The sequence below is a fragment of the Coenobita brevimanus genome, unplaced genomic scaffold, assembly GCF_032717465.1.
Source record: "Coenobita brevimanus isolate Jiangsu-jjx unplaced genomic scaffold, ASM3271746v2 jjx.HiC_scaffold_2584, whole genome shotgun sequence".
NCBI classification, from domain to species: domain Eukaryota; kingdom Metazoa; phylum Arthropoda; class Malacostraca; order Decapoda; family Coenobitidae; genus Coenobita; species Coenobita brevimanus.
This window is the reverse complement of record NW_027643527.1, coordinates 94,092-115,212: the sequence shown is the minus strand read 5'-3', so window position 1 is coordinate 115,212 and position 21,121 is coordinate 94,092. Positions and strand designations below refer to the sequence as shown.

General features: G+C 42.4%; 1 protein-coding gene and 1 pseudogene across 1 annotated transcript; both read right to left on the bottom strand.

Moving 5' to 3' along the window:
- Positions 1-2,861: 2,861 nt before the first annotated feature.
- Positions 2,862-10,157, bottom strand: LOC145389886 (selenocysteine insertion sequence-binding protein 2-like). Its single transcript, XM_080265011.1, has 5 exons — positions 9,977-10,157; positions 9,559-9,656; positions 6,891-7,045; positions 5,493-5,552; positions 2,862-2,909 (listed from the first exon to the last, which is right to left on the bottom strand). Exons 1-5 carry the CDS (start codon positions 10,144-10,146, stop codon positions 2,862-2,864), a joined length of 531 nt encoding a protein of 176 aa, XP_080121137.1. The 5' UTR covers positions 10,147-10,157.
- A 32-nt stretch (positions 10,158-10,189) lies between these two features.
- The window catches only part of LOC145389885 (mediator of RNA polymerase II transcription subunit 24-like), a 51,006-nt pseudogene continuing 40,074 nt past the window's right edge, over positions 10,190-21,121 (bottom strand).

Here is a 21,121-nt window from a genome sequence, read left to right as displayed (position 1 = left end):
CACATTCTCAAAGTTCTTATTTTAACATATTTCCGCTTGATTCTATCTATCTATCTATTGCCAGACGCCTCAATCCCGTTTGGGGTGGCCACAAACAAATCGCCTCCAAGTCGCCCTGTCCCCCGCCATTTCACTGCCCTGCTCCCAACTCACACCCCCCTCTCTCATATACCTCTCCACCCCATCCCTCCATCTCATCCTCGGCCTCCCCCTCCCTCTTCCCCCCTCCACCTCACTCACATACACTCTCTTCGTCAGTCTTTCGCCCTCCTACCTTAATGCTTCTGCAGTGTGTAATAACGTGGTAGGACATATATAAACGCTTCTGAGATGAGTTAAACGTGAGACTGAAATGATTAGGCTACAAATGAAGAGATTTTCTTGTCGTTCATTCATGTTTTCTCACCCTTAGATTACATTACGTTCCATTCATAATTATACTCGTTACGGCAATGTTTACGTTGCAGACCTTTAAATTCATTCATACAAAAGTTTGTACTTCATTCAAGAAAGAAGAAATGCGAGAGAAAGAAGAAAGGGGAAAGAAAGAAGAAAGGAGGAAGAAGAAATGACAAAGAAAGAAGAAATGAAATAAAGATGAAAGGAGAAAGAAAGAAATGGAAGAAATGAAGAAAATAATGAGAAAGAAAGTAGGAGAAAAAGTCATGGAAGAAAGGAGAAAAAGGAAATGGAAGGAGACAAAGAAATGGAAGAAAGAATTGGAAGAAAGGAGAAAGAACGAAGAAATGAGACAAAGAAGAGAAAAGAAAGACGAAGGGGGAAAGAAGAAAAATGAGAAAACAGAAGAAAGGAGAAAGAGGAAATGGAAGAAAGAAAGGAGAAAGAATAACACAGAAGAAAGTAGAAAGACGAAAATAGAAAATGAAAAAAGAAAGAAAGAAGAGGAAGGAGGAAGAGGAAGAGGAGAAAGAAGAAGAGGAGGAGGAGAAGGAGGCAGAGGAGGAAGGATGGGTAAGGACAAGAGAAAGAGGAAGAGGAGAAAGAATGAGGAAGAAGAGGAAGAGGTATAGGAAGAAGGGGAAGAGGAAGACGAAGGAGGGAAAGAGAAAAGGCACATGTAGAAGAGGGAATAGAGGAAGAGGAAGAGGAAGAATGGGAAGAAGAAAAATGGGAAGAGGAAGAGGAAGAAGAGGGAAAAGAGGATGAGAAGGAACAGGAAGAACAAGAGAAGAGGAGGAGGAAAAGTGGAAAAGGAAAAAGAAAAGGATGAACTGAAAAAGGAGAAAGAAGAGGGGAAAGGGAAAGAGGAACAAGAAGAGGAAGAAGAAATGAAAGGACAAGAGGAAGAACATGATGACAAGAGAGAAGAGGAAAGGGAGGTACAGAAAGAGGAAGAGGAAAAAGGAGATATGAAAGAAAAGAAGAAAATGAGGAAGAGGAAAGAGAAGAGGAACTGGAAGAACAGGAAGAGGAGGACTTGGAAGAGAAAGAGGAGGAAGAGAAAAATTGAAATGCTTGGGAAGAGGTGTTAGGGAGCTGCCTTAACTGCCTAGAGTGTATGCCATGATTTAAAACTCTGGCTAAGCACTGAGTCAAGAGAACATAGCTGAGGATAACTGAAGAAGGCTGGCAGACAAAAACACAAACACATAAAGAACACAACAGTATAAGGTAGGCAGAAAAATGCACATAAACACAGAATATGACACTGACAGAAACACAGCACATATAGAACATGAAAGTGTAGCTACAAAAACCTGCAAGAACAAAGAACGTAACCACGAACATGCAAGTTTAACTGCAGAAGACTGGCTGAACAAAACATAAACAAAAAACATGAAAGGATAACTGCAAGAAACTGGAAAAACAAAAAGCATATGAAGGGAAAACTTAAGGTAGGTTAGTCCATGCTAGGCTGCTCCTGTAAGTGACTAATCAATAAGCGTAAGATGTAAATAGCAAAAGAAAACTATTGCACGAGTGGATGGCACAACCTACATGAGGCCACATTATAAGGTGTATGGTAGGCACTGAAGCTCCTTTTTGTTAGTGATTTAGCTTCCTTTTTGCTACTCAGTATTCTCCTACATCACTGTATTCATTATTAGGTGCATACAAAAGGATGCGGAGATGCAATGAGAATGAATCACAGAGATGTGTTAAGTCTGCAAAAGCCGCTTGCGGTATGACTGTGGGTACTAAAACATGTTGCATATTATGGACAATTTATTTTTCACAGTGGGATAAAAAATGACAAGAGACACACATAATTAAACATTCCCTACCATTCTTACACAACTGCAGTCAACTGACATTCTCACACAATTGCTCAGACATCTAATGTTCTCACACAGTTGCAGTCATCTAACTCTTCAGGGGGATTTAAAAACAGTTCAGTGGGGGTTAAAGAATAGACATTCCGACATTCATTTATGCCTTGACGGCATACCTTCGGGGTGGGAAATTCGCCTCTTTGATATCTTAGGTGTGTGGTAGGTGGTGGCGACCATCATCCACACATTTGATGTAGTGCTGCCTACTTCTTCTTTAGCCTGTATCATTCTTTTTCTGTGCCTGCCCTCTTCTCTTCCTATTTCTCCCATTATTCCTGTCACTTCTTATTGCTTTTCTTTCCTTTACAGGTGGCTTTACATTGAGTGACTAGCCAAATGGTTTCCTGTAAGCCAAAAAACCATTTACAACACTGGGTGGTAACCATATAACCAAACCATACGTGCTCCCTATGTGTCAGCGACTGGGTTGGTGGAGGGTTAGTGCCCCTCCCCGTAAAACAAATAACTCAAAGTCAAATGGCCATCCCTTACGGGATTATGGCGTCTGGCAATAGATAGATAGATATCTTAGGTGTGAGGCACTTCATCTGCCACTGTCATGTTGCATCAGATGGCACGGGTCTTCTTGAGCCGCAGATCCAGGGGCCCGAACTTCTGTGGGTGGAAAATTCTGAGTTAATACTCCATAGGTTTCAGCCAATGGAACAGAGCCATTCCTACAACACAGATAGTCACTGGCCTCTGGTTTCTTCTTCCCCCCCCACCCCCACACACAATGGGGCAATAAATGGCAAATGGAATTTAATGTGGACAAGTGTCATGTAATTAAGTTTGGCAAAAGCGAGAAAAGATTAGACTGGGATTATAAGTTAGGAAGATCAACCCTACACATATCAGAAAGAGAGAAAGACCTAGGAGTGATTATCAATAACAGACTATCTCCAGATTACCACATCAGTGTGAGAAGGTACATAACATGTATACATTGCTTGCTAATATGAGAATAGTATTCACATACATAAATGAAGACATGCTGAGAAAGATAATAACATCATTCATCAGACCAACCCTGGAGTATGCATTAGTAGTCTGGAATCCTCATCTCAAAAAACACATAGATAAGACTGAAAAAGTAAAAAGGGCAGCTACAAGATGGGTACCAAGCTTAAGGGATCTAAGCTACGAAGAAAGACTAGAAAAACTGAATCTACCAACACTACAGGAGAGAAGGTAAAGACAAGACATGATCATGCCATATAAATGCATCTCAGGGAAAGAGAAAATAGACACAAATGAATATATAACCTATGGGGAAGGATCAACAAGAGAACACTGCAAAAAAACTACATGTATGTAAAAGGAGAGGTGATAAAGATGCAAGGAAATTTAGTTTCCCAAATAGGGCAATTGATCAGTGGAATGAACTACCAAATGAAATAATGTGTGCCCAAACTATTCACAAATTTATGGACATGTATGATAAAAATGGTTTAATACACAGAACAGCATGAGCCTGACTCATTCCTGTAAAGATACAATTAGGTAAAAACACACACACACATACACACACTTTAAAGAAAAACGTTGAGGCAGACTGGAAGACCCATATCCAGCTGAAAGTAATAGCATCCAGGGCAGCCACTGTGCTTGTGTTATGTAACAGACTGTGCGGCTTCTCATTACTGTTTTTTCATTCAGTCATTCATTCTCATCCAGTCATTACTGTTCTCATTCATTCATTCATCAACCAGTCCTACTCTGCCCCATGAGAAGCGTAGGACCCTGGGGCTAGGCAAGTTAGTCCTGACATTTAAGATGAGAGTGACCAGCCTCACACATCCCTGAGTGGCATTACTGTTCTACAGGAAAAAAAGCTCATTTACAATACAGTACACATTACCAAACCCAAACAGCCAATTTCCATTATAATTTTTCATGCTGTAAGTAAATAAATAAATAAACACATGACTTATAATTCAGGGGTTTAAAAGATTTCCCCTTTTAGCTTATTTTCTTTTTACTCTAACTTGGCCTAAAATTGCCATCTCTCCTTCTTGAATGCTTAGTTGTAACATAAGACTAACACTAAAATAGGCCGCCAGTATGAAAAGTGCTTGGTAAAGGAGGTGGAGCCATACTGTTGTCTTTTTCTATCAACGCGCTATGTGAAATAAACAGCAAAAGGACAATAATCTGGGCCATGTTAAAGTCAAAAGTGTATAGTAATTTTCCTCATTGGAAAGCACCATTTGGTGGGAGGTCTGAATAACAACCAATAATCCAGTACAAATTACACTCAGCCATGACTTAAACCCTTCCACACCTGCCCCACAGTCCTTCATTTGAACCCTAACATCCGTAATTATCATTCATATTTGGATTGACGGCATTACAACATTTTCATCCTGAAAAGGGATGCCTTCATGTGGTGGCACTGATGTAGCTAGGTGGTGAAGCTACCTGGTTATACAAACATCCTCAATGCCCTCCCTACCCCTCAAATGGAGGAGGATGGGCTGCAGGAGAGTGGCAACTTCAGCCTGCAGTCCACTGGGTTCACAGTCAGATAATCCAGAGGTTACAACTGCTTCTAATTATTACATCACTCTAACTCCATCACCGGTCATTATACTCTTTTTACACTAACCTGGCATAAAATTGCCATCTCTCCATCATGAATGCTGATTTACAATACATTAGCATTAGAATATGATGCTAGTCATGAAGAAATGCAACATGGAAAGGATGAAGAGCTGAAGTATTGTCTTTTTCTGCCACTGAGCTATGTAAAATAAGCTGCAAAAGAATGAAAATCTGGACCAAGTTAGAGTACAAAGATTATATACAGCAATTTATATTTGGATGGACTGCATTTCAACACTCCCATGCTTTGCAAATAATCACAAGCAAACCTTATAATAGAGAAAACAGTGCACAAATATAAACAACTCGAATATTAATTAGTGGATTCCTTTGTAGAGGATATAGGAATGATGTGTGTTGAGTTAGCGGTGGTGGGAGGCATGGAGGAGGGAGGAGGATAGGGGTGAGGCAGTGTGGTGGAGGGGGAAAGGGTGGGTTCAGGGAGTGAGGAAGCAGGAGGGGTGATGTGAGGGGGTGTGGAGGATGAGGAAGGTGACGAGGAGGGGGAAGGGGTGAGGTCAGGAAGTGACGAAGGGGGAGGAGCAGGGGGGGAGGGGTGGATAGGGGAAGGATGGCCTGCTGGCGACTCCTGACCAAAGCCTGGTACTTCTCCTTTGCAGCTGGTATCAGAGCCATCAACTTGTGGAAGGAGTCCTGAAAATAAGCCAATCCAAATCATCATCATCAGCCACTACAGCATTATCAATCTCATATTGCTGTCATCACTATCATCATTGTCATAACAATAATAATAATCATAATCATCATTATCATCAACATCATCATCACCATCCAGACCCTTATTCCCACATAAAGCAAGGTTGAGGTAGGATCAAAGTATTGTATCACCACCATCATCATCATCATCATCATCATCACCCTACTTTACCCTTTCTACTGTAACTTGGTATAAAACTGACATCTCTCCACCTTCACTGCTGAGTTGTAACATGAGAATAGCACTAGAATATAATGCTAGAAATGAAGTACTATGGAAATCATGTTGAGCCAAAGTACTGTCTCATTCTGCCACTGAGATACGTGAAATAGGCAGCAAAAGGATCAAAACCTGGGCCAAGTTACGGCAAAAGGACTATAGTGAAATGTTACTCTGACAATTATGGCTTAAATGCAAAACCGTCATTTTACTTCATACTTTTTTCCTTTAATGTATCTGACTCTGGACATATGCTTAACAGTCCTTTCCCTGAGGCCCAGCAGTTTTACAAACCATAGACCTCCACATGTCACCACTTCCGCACTAACACCCGCCACCCATACTGAATACATACTAGGGGTGTCTCATACAGGACTGGTGTAATGGTATTAGTGGGGGTGTTTTTATGGCATGTCAAATTCAAATCCCTTAAACCATTCCATGCCCCAGCCGGGATTCAAATCTGTGTCCATTGGGATAGTGGATCACCTCTCTACTGATTCACCACCTGCTTACATAATGCTACCTGCAGACATGGAGCAATACCTTTTTTACCTCAGCCTGGCCCAGATGTTTGTCCTTTTGCAGATTACTACAGGTGGCTGAATGGCAGAAAAAGACAATGCTACAGCTCAACACACAGTACTGTACTTTCCACACACTTCTTTGCAACAAGTACCATATTCTAGTGTTCATCTACTGTTACAGCCTAGCAGTCACAATGACAAGATGGCAATTTTAGGTCGTTGCCATTAAAAAAAAAAAAAAAAAAAATATCCTTGCCTTAACCTACTGAGCCTAGGGGATTTTTTTTTTTTTTGGTCAGTATCTCATTGTACCATTTTTTTTTTTTCCTGCACTGTATTAAACTTCCATCCTTACTCGTCAAACTGCTTCCATCGTTACTCATCACACTGCTTCCATACTACTCATCACACAGCCTCCATCCTTACTCATCATACTGCTTCCATCCTTACTCACCACACACTACTTCCACAAAATAACCAACAAAACCAGCACAAACATCACATGAATTCAAACATAAGTGACTGCACCTGAGCTCCCTGATAATTAATGATGCCAACACAGGAAATGTTTTGCTTGATGTGGGTCAGGCCTCCCAGTTTCTTCAGCGACAGTGCAAATACAACCGGCACCTCTTGCAGTTTTGCTTGTTGTAGTGTCTTTTCCACAGCATCATCTAGACCTCCTGCAGGGGAAGAGTGCCTTATATTACTCTTGCTTCTGCTTGGCCTAAAACTGTCAGCTCTTCATCTTGAATGCTGAGGTGTTGCAAAAGATAAACACTAGAAGGTTATACTAGGCTTCTTTTACATTAACAAGGGCCAGATTTTTTTTCCTGTTGCCACTTATTTCACATAGTCCAGTGACAGAAAAAGGCAATGCTATGGCTCTATATTCCCTCCACAGGATTTTTTTATTTATTTTTATTTTTTTTTTTTACTAGCATTATATTCTAGTGCTAATCTGTTGTTACAACTCAGCATTTACAATAGAGAGATGGAAATTTTATGTCAGGTTATAGTAAAAAAAAAAATAGTAGTCAAGAAGAGGTGCTATGAAGAGCATATACAGCCAGAGTACAGGGCATTGTCTTTTTCAGCCACTGAGCTAGAAATGACAAAACTCTGGGCCAAGTTAAGACAAAATGAGTACCAGGTATAAAGCAGCACTTCAGACTAGGAAAAGGGTCAGTACAGAGATGGCATACATGATAAATTACTGTGCAGGATGGGGACACTGATACCCAAAATAATTATTAAAGTTTGAGATGTCTAAAACTAATAAGCTGTACAATAAAAGTCCATCAATCCCAATGGCAGTGGACCGAGAATCATTCGGATTATCAGATTTTTCGGATTTTTGGGTGGGACCCCTAAGAGGTATAAAGCATATGAGGTGAATGGTACAGTGTATGTGAAGGGATGCTGTACAGGGAACTGAACTGAAATGTATAGATTACCAAAGGCTACACACAACAGAGTGCAGTCAGTAAAAATACACACAGACCATACAGGTTTTACTTTAATCAAATTTCAGAAATTATTTTTTAAAAACTGGTTGGCTACAATCGACCCTTTCCATCATTAAACACACTTAAAACGATGCTGAGGGACAAATACCAGTACTGTATTGGGTACATTTTACATTATTTAGGAAGTGGAGAGATGGCACGGGGCACAAGGGCTTAGGAGTAAATGAAGAAAAAACAAAAGTGATGGTATCCAGGGCTAGGGGCAGTACTGTCAAAGAAGAAGGAGAATGGCTATGTGCGATTTGCCACAAGGGCATAGGAAGTAATTCCATCTTGTGCAGTGTCTGTAATAATTGGGTGCATAAGAGATGTAGTGGTATTAGAGGTAGACTGCGAGATAACGCTGACTTCATGTGTGCGGTGTGTCAGAGAGAGCAGGTGGAGACTGACAGGCGTGAAAAGATTGTACTTGCTGGTGGATCTCTTGAGTGTGTGGAAGAGTTTTGTTATTTGGGAGACATGTTATGTGCTTGTGGCAGGGCTGGAGCTAGCTCTGTGGCTAGAGCAAGGAGTGGTTGGAAGAAGCTCAGGGAGCTGTTGCCTCTCCTGACATTGAGAGGGTTCTCCCTCTGTGGTAAAGGATCTCTGTATACAGCTTTTGTTAGGAGTGTAATGCTGTATGGTAGTGAGACCTGGCAGTAAAGGAAGAGGATATTCGCAAGCTCAAATGTACAGAAATGACAATGATTAGGTGGATGTGCAGTGCGTCCCTGAGTGTGAGGCCTGGGGGAGGAGGGGGGGCTAAGTTTGTGACGGAAGAGTTGAGAGGTAGGATTGGACTGGACTGTATTGGTGCTGTGATGAGGAAAGGCAGACTGAGATAGTTTGGGCATGTGGAGGGGATGAATGATGATAAATGGGTGCTGAAAGTGAGAAGTGTTAATGTTAGGGGTAGGGTTGCGAGAGGCAGACCGAAAAACACCTGGGACGATGTCATTCAGTGTGACCTCAGGGATGAGGGACTGAATAGGGAAGCTGCCACAGATGGAGCAGCATGGAGAGCCGCCATTAGGTGACCAAGACCGATGCATAGAGCCTTCAAAAATTAAACAAAACGATGGAGCTAGAAAAGGACCCCTACATGTGGATGCACTGATATAACCGAGCTGCTCCCCTGCCCAGTTATACATACTTCCCTCAACTCCCTCCCTCTCCTCTAAAAGGAGAATGGTGAGCTACAAGAAGATGGCATCTCTGGCCTGTAATCCACTGGGTTCACATTCAGATAAGCCTAGGGTTGTGGTTACTACTACATTACTGTTTATAACACTTCTTACAGTACCTGTACTGTACTGTACCATACTGTACAACATTCTCACGCATTCACTCTTAACCCAAAATTTATTGGACCAAACAATGACATGAAATAACAAATAATCAATCACCGCTTACTTCACTCAATTAAGCACATAGAAAAGGGATACAGTAATATAATAACAGCTGACACACTATTGTTGGTTAATTTTCAGCTGACAAAGCTGGGCCACTTCCACACCTTGAATACCAAGTCAAGGGCATATGAAATTCTGTAAGCCTTCATTATGAGGTAGGAATCTCCTTGGTTGCTTGTCAAACTGACTCTCATCCAACTACATTTGGCCATCAACTGAGCTGAAAGAGGTTAGGATCTGAGCCGGGTTAAAACAAACATGCAAATATGTTGTTACCTGGTTCATAGCACTTCTGTATATTTGGTGCCATAATGATGCATGACATCTTGCCCATTAACTTGGTTGTCTGCTTCAGCCCACACACAAACCTCTGCCTGTCAAAAAAAAGGGAGTTACAATTTGGCCTAAATTAATAGCATGAATCCAACGATGTATTAATCAACTGTATTTTCATAACTACCAGATTATTTCATTTTCCTTTGGAAGACTTTCTATGGTGATGGGGTTGATGGAGGGTATTTCTAACCTCTCTACTTCAAAGTCTCTCTTATGCTGAATAAAACTGTATCATGAGAGAATAAAATAGATAACATCACTCTACTTTAATAGGTTAGAGCTGTTTCACTTTAAAAGCTGTTTCATTATTCTGCTGCTGATGAATTAACATCTATTAGTGGTAGGTGGGGGCGCTCACCATCCACTCACTCGACGTAGTGCTGCTCTCAGGTGACTGTCCTCTCCTCTCTTCCTTTCTTCTTTCCTTCCTTCCTCTTCTTTCTTTCTTTCTTTCCTTCTTTCTTTCTTCTTCCTTCTGTCTACAGGTGACTCTCCACTGACTGACATGGCAAATGGTCTCCTGTACATCAGGAAACCATTTACTACGCTGGGTGATAACCACATAACCAAACTATGGCACCTGGTGGTTTAGTGGGTAACTAAGGCACTCCTGCCAGATTAAGCCAATGTAGGTTTATATTAAGAACAATCTCTTGACAGTTACTAAGGTAACATGCGGTTGGACAAGAGGACCATCAAAATATAAAGTAACCTGGTGGTGGGATGAGGGTGTAGAAGCTGCAGTTAAGGAGAAAAGAAGGTTTTTCCTGGAATGGAAGAAGGGTGGTAGCAAGGAGGAATACTTGACTGCCAAGCATAGGGCTAGAAGAGAGGTATACAGGGCAAAGTCTGAGTCACAGAGACTTTACTTGATAACCTAAATCATGGGGAAAGGAAAAATATGACATTTAAGGTGGCAAATCAGATGGAGAGGGATAATCGGGATATTATAGGTGAGCAGTGTGTGAAGAATGATGAAGGAAGGGTAGTGGTGAACAGTGAGGATATTAAAGATGCATGGAGAGAGCATTATAGCCGGTTCTTGAATGGGGAGTTTGACTGGGACAGGGAAGGTTTGAGCCAGCAGATCCAGTGTTTGACCCTTGGCCTATGAATAATGCTGCTACTGTGAGTGAGGAAATAGCAGGATGATGGTGGGGAAGGCAGCAAGTGTGTCTGGGTTGACTGCCGAAATGTTGAAGCCCTTAGGAGATATAGGGGTGAGGTTAGCCACTGACCTGATAAATATGATTATTTGTGAGTGTGTTGTTCCATATGATTGGCTGGAGTATAATTGTAAATGTGTATAAAGGGAAGGGTGATGCCCTGGAAAGAGGAAATTAAAGAGGTACACTCAACCCCCTGCTATCGCGCCTAATTGGTCACAGGAAACGCGCGTGATAGCTGAATGCGTGATAGCTGAACTGAACAATCAATGGGAAAATTTCTAATTGGTTTTTCGGTGGCCCATTTTACTAACTTTTAACCACTTTATGCCTACGATTTCCTGCCAATCTCTCCTCTAACATGAAATAAAGCATTATTACATTAATAATAACAGTATAATGAATAAATAAACAACATAAAAGGCCATCCAACTTTTATAAGGATTAAGGCTTGGGTGGTATGAAGGGTTCCGAGGCTTGGGAGTGGCTTAGTTGCTGTCAGATCTCTTTAGCTGTCTCCATGATTTCTTAGTGTCCACAGCTAAACGGGGTATCACACGGTGCATCGTATCAGGAACGGCTGAGGAAGATTTAAGTGGAACAAAACTTGGATGCTATCACACACATTCCTCATACTGTTGCCAGAGCCTCGTCTCAGTTGTAAACACGTGATTACTATATCGACATCACAGTTTTCTCTGCATAGGAAATATTACCTCTTTATAAGGGTTTCAAAATTATTGATATTTATTCTAAAATACAGTATTAATAAGTATCCAGTGCTAGGCTAAATTTCAATGCTGTAGTACAATATATTCTGTCGAGTCGCCTGGATTTTGGTCACACTGTTTTGCCCGTCGTATCCTCGGCAGGAATCCATTCAGATGCATTCCAAATGCCTGTGGTATTGTCAGCAATTTTACCATGTTACCGTTTCGATTAACCATCGTATCCTCGGCAAACCTCGTATGAAGTGCCGTGTGAATAAGTTTCGCTTAGCCTGTCTTCAAACTCGACGCGTATATATTCTTTCACAAAAGAACAGGGAGAAAGTGAACTTGGAGAAGCCCAAATGGAGAAACCAAGAATGAAATTGACTTCACTATAGAAAATAAGAATAACACAATCACAAATGTCACAGTTGTCAACAAAGTAAATATTGGAAGTGACCATAGAACGGTGGGTTGCACAGCAAGATTTAATTTCAAAAGTGAAAGAAAGAAGATGATTAAAGACAAAAAGATATGCCCAATAAAAGTCAGCAAAAACAAAGCAGCTTTTCAGTTGGAAATAAGGAACAGATTTCAGGCTTTCAGTAATGCTGAATGTGACATTGATGAGCTGAATGACAAACTAACAAAAGTGCTAAAAGAATCAGCGGAGGTAGTAGGAAAACCTAATACAACCAAAGCCTGTGGACGTAAACAAGCATGCTGGTTTTGTGGGCCTTAGTAGCCCACTAAACCACCAGGCACCATAATTTGGTTATACAGTTACCACCCAGCATAGTAAATGGTTTCCTGCTGTACAGGAAACCATTTGGCTTGTCACTCAGTGTACAGTCACCTATAGGCAGAAAGAGGAGGAATTTAGCAAGACAGAGGAGGAAGTGTAAAGTCACCTATAGGCAGAAGGAGAAGGATAGAATGAAGGAAATAAAGACAGAAGGGGAAGGAAGGAAGAGAGGAAAGGGCAGTCACCTGAGAGCAGCACTACATCGAGTAAGTGGATGATGAGTGCCCCCACCTATCATGTTATTAATAACAAGAAATAAATTAATTGTCAATAGCATGCAAAGTGAAATAGGGAAATGTGTCACATCATTAATCCTTTGTAATTCTCAGATCCTCCTACAATTGTTATTTGTGGAACTTTTGATAATGCCACAAATATTTAAATCTTCATATGGAACACTTCATGAAAGCTGATGTCTGACTACAGTAAACTGTATCTGAAACTTGTAATAGCTCTTGCATGTCATGCAAAAATCAATTCAATAAGACTATCATCCCAGACCAGACCGACCTGGACATGAGAGCAGAGCCAAGTGGCAACACATAATGGGGAGGCAGCAGAGGTGGTATCGGAGGCGGTCTAAGAGTTCTCGCACATGCTGCAGTGGAAGTGCTCCTTGCTGTGCTGCTGTCACTACCTCACGCAATGCCACACCTGCCACCTGGCACACTTCACTCCATCGCATCATGCTGAAAAATGATAAAGACAAATTTTTATTCAGGTACAATATAACTCTGAAATTATTTTACACTAAGGCTGCAACTGTTCTTTCCTTCAATACCTCTGTCATCAGAAGGAGCATATGTGACAGCTTCAATTATAATCATTAATCATCTTCTTAATTCATCATTCAACAAACTCCTCTACTGTCCAACTCATCCATGAGTACATGAACCTGACACTGTGCATATCATAGCTTTCCCATCATTCACTTACTGACAATTTCTTCCTTTCATGAATACTTCCTCTTATTTATTCTCTTATAATTTTCATTCACACTGCTCATTACACACAGCCATACAAGCTTGCCCACTTTAATTAGGCTCCCAAGTAGGCATGGAGCCCAGCTGTGAAACTTCTGCATCATTTTTTTTTTTTTTCCCCCAGATCATTCCTGGGTAGTAGGATTCCTAAGGATTCCTAGTCCATCAACCCCATTCCTTTTTAAGGCATTTTATATAACACAGAATAAGTTCATCTATTTTTTAAAATCCGATTGTCAAATATACTTACAATACACACACGTATACTAAAATTATGTTTCTTAATACAGAAGCCACGTATAGGGTTGCCATAGTACACATCAGGCACAGGGCTAAGGACTGGTCTCTGTGTCATGGCCTTGACCTCGGCCTCCAAAACTTGCTCTGTCCTCCACCTCGACTTCAAGGCCACGCAAAAAGTGTAAACGCATTAAGAAATTTAAATTTTTAAGGTCAAATTCTCTCTCTCACTATATATATACTGTATATATACCGTATACAGTAATATCGCGATATACAAAACCCCTAGATGCAATACCCCAGCTTAACCCCTAACACCCTAAACAGCCCTATGGGGGTTTGCATTACTCTGACACCCTGGCCTAAAAAGCGCGATAGATCAATTGCAATACAAAACTGCATTCAAAGTTTCCCACTTCTTACTTAATGTAACCTGCTCCAAGACCACACCAGCTACGAGTTGAGAGGGAGGGAGGAGGGCTCCAGCCCGCCAACAGAGTGGGGGGGTTAGCCCCCCCTCTGCCATCTCTCTCCCTCTACCTACCCCCTCAGTTGATGCCTTATGTGACATATCCCAATCTTTCTACCCTTCCTGCTGCCACTACAGCATAGAGGTGAGGTTTGGCTGTAGCAGTGACTCCCCTCCTGCCCCCCCCTCCACTCACCTGACTCCCCTGACATGGCTGCCAAAGACGTATCCCTCACCACTTCTCTTTCCTACTTGAATGAGTGATGTTTCCACACTCTTCACTTCCTCCCTCCGGAAATTCCCCACCCTCCCTCCACCTTCCTTCTCTGCTACAACCCTACACTCTCGCGTGATGCATCAAATAAGGAGTCTTTTCTCGGCTTTATTACACTTTATAACCTAAAATAAGACTTTGCTTTTTTATTGTAGCAATACCTAGTGTATGTATGGTAATATGTGTGTATGTTATTAGCCCAAAGTAATGTATGTTATTGGAAATTTACCGTGCATTACCATATATTTCTGTGGGTTACATCTCTATGCCAAAGCTTTTTACTCCTTTAATGTTGTAATTATTTGTTTTCCTATGGTAAGTGAAACATTTTTGCACACATAAAGCCATGTTATACCTTTATGTAGTGGCAGGTGGCAGCGACCATCACCCACTCACTTGATGTAGTGCTGCCTACTTCTTCCTTACCTTTTATTATTCTTTTTCTGTGCCTGTCCTCCTCTCTTCCTATTTCTCCCATCTTTCCTGTCACTTCTTTTTGCTTTTCTTTCTTTTGCAGGTGGCTTTATATTGAGTGACATGCAAATGGTTTCCTGTATGCCATGAAACCATTTACACCACTGGGTGGTAACCATATGACCAAACCATACATGCTCCCTACGTGTCAACAAGTGGAATGGTGGAGGGTTAGTGCCCCTTCCCGTAAAACAAATAACTCGAAGTCAAATGGCCACCCCTTACGGGACTGTAGCATCTGGCAATAGATATATAGATAGATACCTTTGTTACAGGTATATAGTCATATTACAGTTTCCATAACAGGTGAATCACTGTAATGAGGTCACTTTCTGCGAGGTACCTCCTCTCGCCAGATTGGGAAGGGTAACTATTATTTTCTTTGCTGCGCTGCTGTGTGTGAACTACTCGGTCAACCTGGACGAGACTTACATCATCGGGTGTGTAAACTCTTGCTCTTGAAATATACAGTAATCCCTCCACTATCCAACGTAACAGAGCCAAAGGCATGTCCAGAAAGTGGTCCCGTCCAGATAGTGGGCCACAGCCTGCTGGACTTGTACTTGAGGACTCTAACCCAGCCTAACTTTAAAAGCCACCTAAATAACTCCCTACCAGACATGCAAAGCACCTATTTCAGACCCTATTCAAACCAATAATGGACATAAAGCATGAAATAAATGAAAAGGAACCAGAGAATGAAGAATTAGAAGTGGTTATGGAAAACAGCAGTGTACAGGGTACTTATAGCACGTCTGTGGCCACCTTCTCTAAGGCTTTGGCAGTGGTGAAAATGCTCTCGAAGTACGTACACTAATCCAGTGTTGTGCTGCACTTACAGTAATTCTTTGCACTGTGAGTTATAATTGTTTAACACTACACATTCTGCTCTTAATTGCACCACGCCAGTTTGAACCACCAGTTTGCACTCCACAGCTGATCCTTTGCACTCTAAATTCTAAAATTTTAACACTGCACAACACTGTAAATTCCCATGTGGTCTAAGGCGAGGTATTGCAGTTTATTCACTGTTTATTTACAAAAACGAGCATGTGTGGCATCCATTGTGATAAGCATCCACTTGTGATGACAGTTAGGCGGTAACTGGTGGTGAGGGAGGAGCAGGGTTGCAAGGTTGAAACTCAGCCACATTACCAAACTCCTCAATTTTCATTACCAAATTTAGCTTTTCATTACCAAATTTATAAAGCAAGCATTTATTCTTCACTAATTATATATAAAAGTGTTGTGGTAGGTGGGGGCGCTCACCATCCATTCACTCAACATAGTGTTGCCCTCGGGTGTCTGCCCTGTCTTCTCTTCCATCCTTCTTTCCTTCCATCTTCTTCTATCTTTCTTTCCTTCATTCTTTCCTCGTCCTTCTGCCTACGGATGACTTTACACTCCCACTTCTGTCTTTCATTCCTTCATTCTTTCCTCTTCCTTCTGCCTGTGGGTGACTCTATACTGAGTGACAAGCCAATTGATTTCCTGTACACCGGGAAACAATTTACTATGCTGGGTGGTAACCATATAACCAAATTTTGGCGCCTGGTGGTTTAGTGGGTAATTATTGTGCTCCAATCGGATTGAGCCGGTGAAGGTTTATATCCAAGGGATGGATGGGGTTTATTGCTCACGTAATGCCACTCAGGGATGAGTGAGGTTGGTCACTCTCATCTTAAATGTCAGGCCCAACTGCCTAACCCCGGGCTCCTACGCTCCTCATGGGGCAACGTAGGATTGAATGATGGATGGATGGATGGATGGATGGAATATTAATCACTCTCCTTATAAGTAACAGCATGTTGATTATTTTCATGTTATGTAGGCTAGCAGATTAATCAGAGAGAGCAGACAATCCACCATCTCCATCCTGTGTATCCTCATACGTGTGAAAAATCCGTTTGGTAATGCATTATTCTGATTCATTACCAAATTCTTCAATACCAAATTGGCCCACATTTGGTAGCGAAAAATACCAAATGGCAACCCTGAGAGGGGAGGGGGGAGAGGGGAGGAAGGAAGGGGTGAAGGAGCCATGGTGCAAACAGCTGTTCGGCGCCGAGCAGCAATTTCAAATTACGGGTGGGAAAAAATTCGGATTTTGGGGGGATGTTTTTCTTTTTTTGGCCATTTTTGGATTCCAAAGGTCCAGGCCCATAATGTCCGGTAAGTGGGGTGTCTGGAAAGTGGGCGTCCGGATAGTACAGGGATTACTGTATCCCATATGTGGCAGTTTGTATTTAGCAAAAACCACCGTACACAGCAAAATTGCCCAATTTTACCCTACAGAAGTCATCATCTAAAGATACCCATTCCCTGACTCCCAAACACTGCTCCGTTCTGTCACGGAAAGTGATCACCACTAATTAACCATGTGTACACTCTAATTAAGTCTTCTTTATGCACAGTGATGTTCCGAGAGGTTGTATGTGTACTGCAATTAATGTCACATATGATCAGGTGGGGATACAAATTTTTCATGAGAACCAAAGGAGGTACTCTACAAAAATTGGGGGATTTCACCATTACAATATATCATGAACTTCAATGATGTGATCTCCACATTTCAAGTTGTGCAGTAAAATTTGCAGACACAATAGCAGTGCAAATTAACAGTCTGTTGTACTAAACTGTATTTTTCTTTTCAACAAAAAGATGTAATACTGTGCATGAAACATAAAACAAATTAGTAATTCACAAGTCTGCATAATAGTACAGGTCAACCTGGGTTTAACAATGTGATGCATTAAGAAAAACCCCAACGCTAAGTGGGGTATCACATATCAGGGCTGATTTAACATGTAAAGTATAGGGATGCATTTTTGAGCCTTGGGATTCCCCGCAACCAAGTCCTAAACCCACCAAAATGAGTCCAAAAATAAGGTATATAGGCAATCTAAATGGCCTAACGCTGTAAAGCAAGCTAACCTAAGTCTGAAACCTGTTAGTAACTCACTAAAACCAACAAATAAAATCTGAAAATCATAAAAAATTAAAAAATATCATATACCTATCATCACTTACGTCTTGTGAGTCCATGTCTGGTCCTGGTCGTCATCCTTGCTATCTCCCCCAAGGCTAGGGTACATGTGGTGTTCCTTAGCACTCACTCCTCCTCCTCAAAGCCTTCAAACCCCATCTCCAGGGGAGGGTCAGAGGGGAAGGAAGCCTGGCGAGGTGGGATGATGGTAGTGGGAGACTGATGCAATGGCTCTGGGGGTGGCAATGGGGTGCGATGCGAAGACTCACTAGGTGGCGATGGGATGCAATGCGATGGCAGACAAGGTGGCAAGGGAGACAGCTGCGATGACTGTTTGAGGTGGTGAGGCAAAGAGATAGATGCAGTGGCTCACATGGTGGCGAGGGAAACAGAGACAGTGGCCGAAGTGGTGCCAGAGATCGAGGCTAAGGCGAGGAAGATAGTGATGGAGTGGCTGAGTTCAGCAGTGGAAACTCAGGTGACGCGGAAGATGGGGATCGGCTTGAGGTGAGGTCCAGGGGCTGAGCACAATGTCCTCGGCGGAAGAAAGCCCTCAGTGTTCCTCCGCTGAATGATGACTGGGGAGATTCTCCGCTGGTCAAGGGCTGGAGAGATCCTCTACAGGTCACTGGCATGGTGAGGGCCTGTTTGAAGAAGGCAGTGATGGTAGTCTGCCTGGCTGCCCTCTTCGTTTCCTCCAGCATAATCCAGTATACCTTCATCCCCTCCACCAGCTGATCTGATGTGTCCTTGCTTTGTCCTGAGACAGAGTCGTGAGTATGCACAAGTGCGATGGCCTTGTCAACCTTGGCCATCATCACCTTCAGAATTTTCATACTAAGGGCTCACACTTCAGGAGTGACTTTTTCCTCCTCTGCCTCCTGGTGCCCCCGCTGAATCCCCACAATGAGGAGCTCCTCGTTGTTGAGCTTCTCCCTGTGGTTGTTCAGGACCTCCTCCATCTCCTCCTTGTCGACCTCCCCGAAGCCCACCTTGTCCGACAGCTGCACAATGTCCTACAGCACCCATTCTACCAGCGGTGCTTGCATGCCCTCGGGGAAGCCGGTGAAGGAATGTATGCACTCCAGCTATAGCTTGTGCCACACACCACTCATGGTGGGCTGGCCTGCTTCCCTCCATGCAGCTGCGATATTTTTGATGGCGTGGCATATGTTATAACCCTTCCAGAATGACTGGACCATCGTCCTGTCGTCGCTGGCACACACCCTCACCAACTGCTGCAAAGTGCGGCAGCACATGCACCCTCGCCTCTGTCGTGGTGCTCTAGAATGTCTAACTTCACTTCAACTGACAGAGCTTTACGAGGGCGCTTCATGGGAACATCACCAGCTCCAACACTAGCAGGCTGCTTACCACCCCAACTAGGGTTACCACTACCACCACTAGCCCCACCACATGCAATGCCCTTACCAGACTTGATCACAATCAATTAGGTCAAAATTAACAAAAAATCGCACTCCACACACGGTTGGTATCACTGTCCTATTCACAGTACTCCTGGGACACAATTACGAGGCACTACGACAGCGGCTTGCATAATATTGGTGATACAACACGATGTGGGGAAAGCAAGCGTAAGAGAGATCCTCACTCCGTGACGGGCGGTGTAAGAAGAGCAATATGGGTTTATGCGGGGGTGAGCAATGGATGCGCGGCTGCGCGAGTGTTTCCACGCATCCTGGCAAGTGGGCGGGCTAAGTCTGCTGCGGAAAAGTGTGTGATTTAAACTTTGAGCCCATCGCTCCCGGACGATACAAAGCAGGACACACTGCAAAACCGGATCTCAGCCATTGTTAGGTGGGGTACGGTGGTATTTCTACCCACATCATTAGGCTTGCGTATCACTTATTGCGGGATCACATATTGGGGTTTGACTACTGCAAACACCGAAGTAAGAGACAAGAGCACAGAAAACACACACATACACACGCTTAACCATATATAAAATACATCAGATGAATTATAAACATACACAGAAAACTGTGTTTGTGATGATATAGGTTTTACCCAACTTGGATCCTCTTCTGATAGGATCAGACTTGGTTGTACCTTCACAATAACCACAGTTTTAGTATGAGTGTGCCTCCTTTGTGGACAATTCAAAGGACTGTGAAATCAGAAAACTTAACACATATGAATCGACTAACTTGTACATATGCTCCAAATCTGTTACACTGACCTCCCTGATGAACTCTTCAACGGCACTCTGGTCAGTGCGTGTGGCCACAAGAGGTGCCTTGACTCTGCCAGGCTCTGGCATGTTCTCCTTCATCCACTGCTCCACAAAAGTTTCACACTTTTCTGAAACCACCACCTGAAGTAGGAATGAGAAAGGAAGATCATTCTACTTGTTATTTCCATCAAGAAAAGCATAAGAAGAAAATAATCTTCTGTCTTAACAAATGTATTCCAATGTTCTTAGATTTTCTCTACAGCATAAACTTATTATTTTAAAGTGGGCTTTACTAAATTTAATATTACACATGTCAGAATGATCCCACACTGCTGAGTGAGGGAGGGAGCACAGCCTATGACAAACTCTGGCCGAGTGACCCACATTGTACTTATTATTTTAAAGTGGGCTTCACTGAAGTTAATATTACACATGTCAGAATGATCCCACACTGCTGAGTGAGGGAGGGAGCACAGCCTATGACAAACTCTGGCCGAGTGACCCACATTGTACTTATTATTTTAAAGTGGGCTTCACTGAAGTTAATATTACACATGTCAGAATGATCCCACACTGCTGAGTGAGGGAGGGAGCACAGCCTATGACAAACTCTGGCCGAGTCACCCACATAATTTATTGTAGTTTCACACTTCTCTGAAACCAGCACCTAAAGGAGGAATGAGAAAGGAAGATCATTCTACTTATTATTTCCATCAAGCAAAGCATAAGAAAATAATCTTCTGCCGTAACAAATGTATTCCAATGTTCTTAGATTTTCTCTACAGCATGTACTTATTATTTTAAAGTGGGCTTTACTAAAGTTAATATTACACATATCAGAATGATCCCACACTGCTGAGTGAGGGAGGGAGCACAGCCTATGACAAACTCTGGCTGACTGACCCACATGATTTATTGTCCTAGTTTTTATGGCCATGCAGAATGCTGTCCATAACCCCACATGGCAGGTGGAGATGTCATTATGGCCAAGCCTTCACTGTTTCTTATCCTATGCAATCTACAATACTCCAAATACCATCCATCCATCCATCATCTAAACCTGTGCTGCCCCATGAGGATTGTAGGAGCCCGGGAAAGGTAAGCTGGGACATTTAAGATGACAGTGACAAGCCTCACTCTTCCCTGTATGCCATTACGTGAGCAATAAATTCCAACCACCCCTTGGATATGAACTGACACAG

What these genes read in the sequence shown, in the direction of transcription:
- LOC145389886 (XM_080265011.1), bottom strand. Translation starts at nt 10,146, where the DNA reads ATGTACAGGAGACCATTTGCCATGTCAGTCAGTGGAGAGTCACCTGTA. An exon ending in CTACGTCGAGTGAGTGGATG is followed by an intron (nt 9,657 to 9,976) that starts GTGAGCGCCCCC and finishes TTTTTTTGACAG; the next exon opens with GCAGAGGTTTGTGTGTGGGC. An exon ending in TTAATTATCAGGGAGCTCAG is followed by an intron (nt 5,553 to 6,890) that starts GTGCAGTCACTT and finishes GCTTATTTTCAG; the next exon opens with GACTCCTTCCACAAGTTGAT.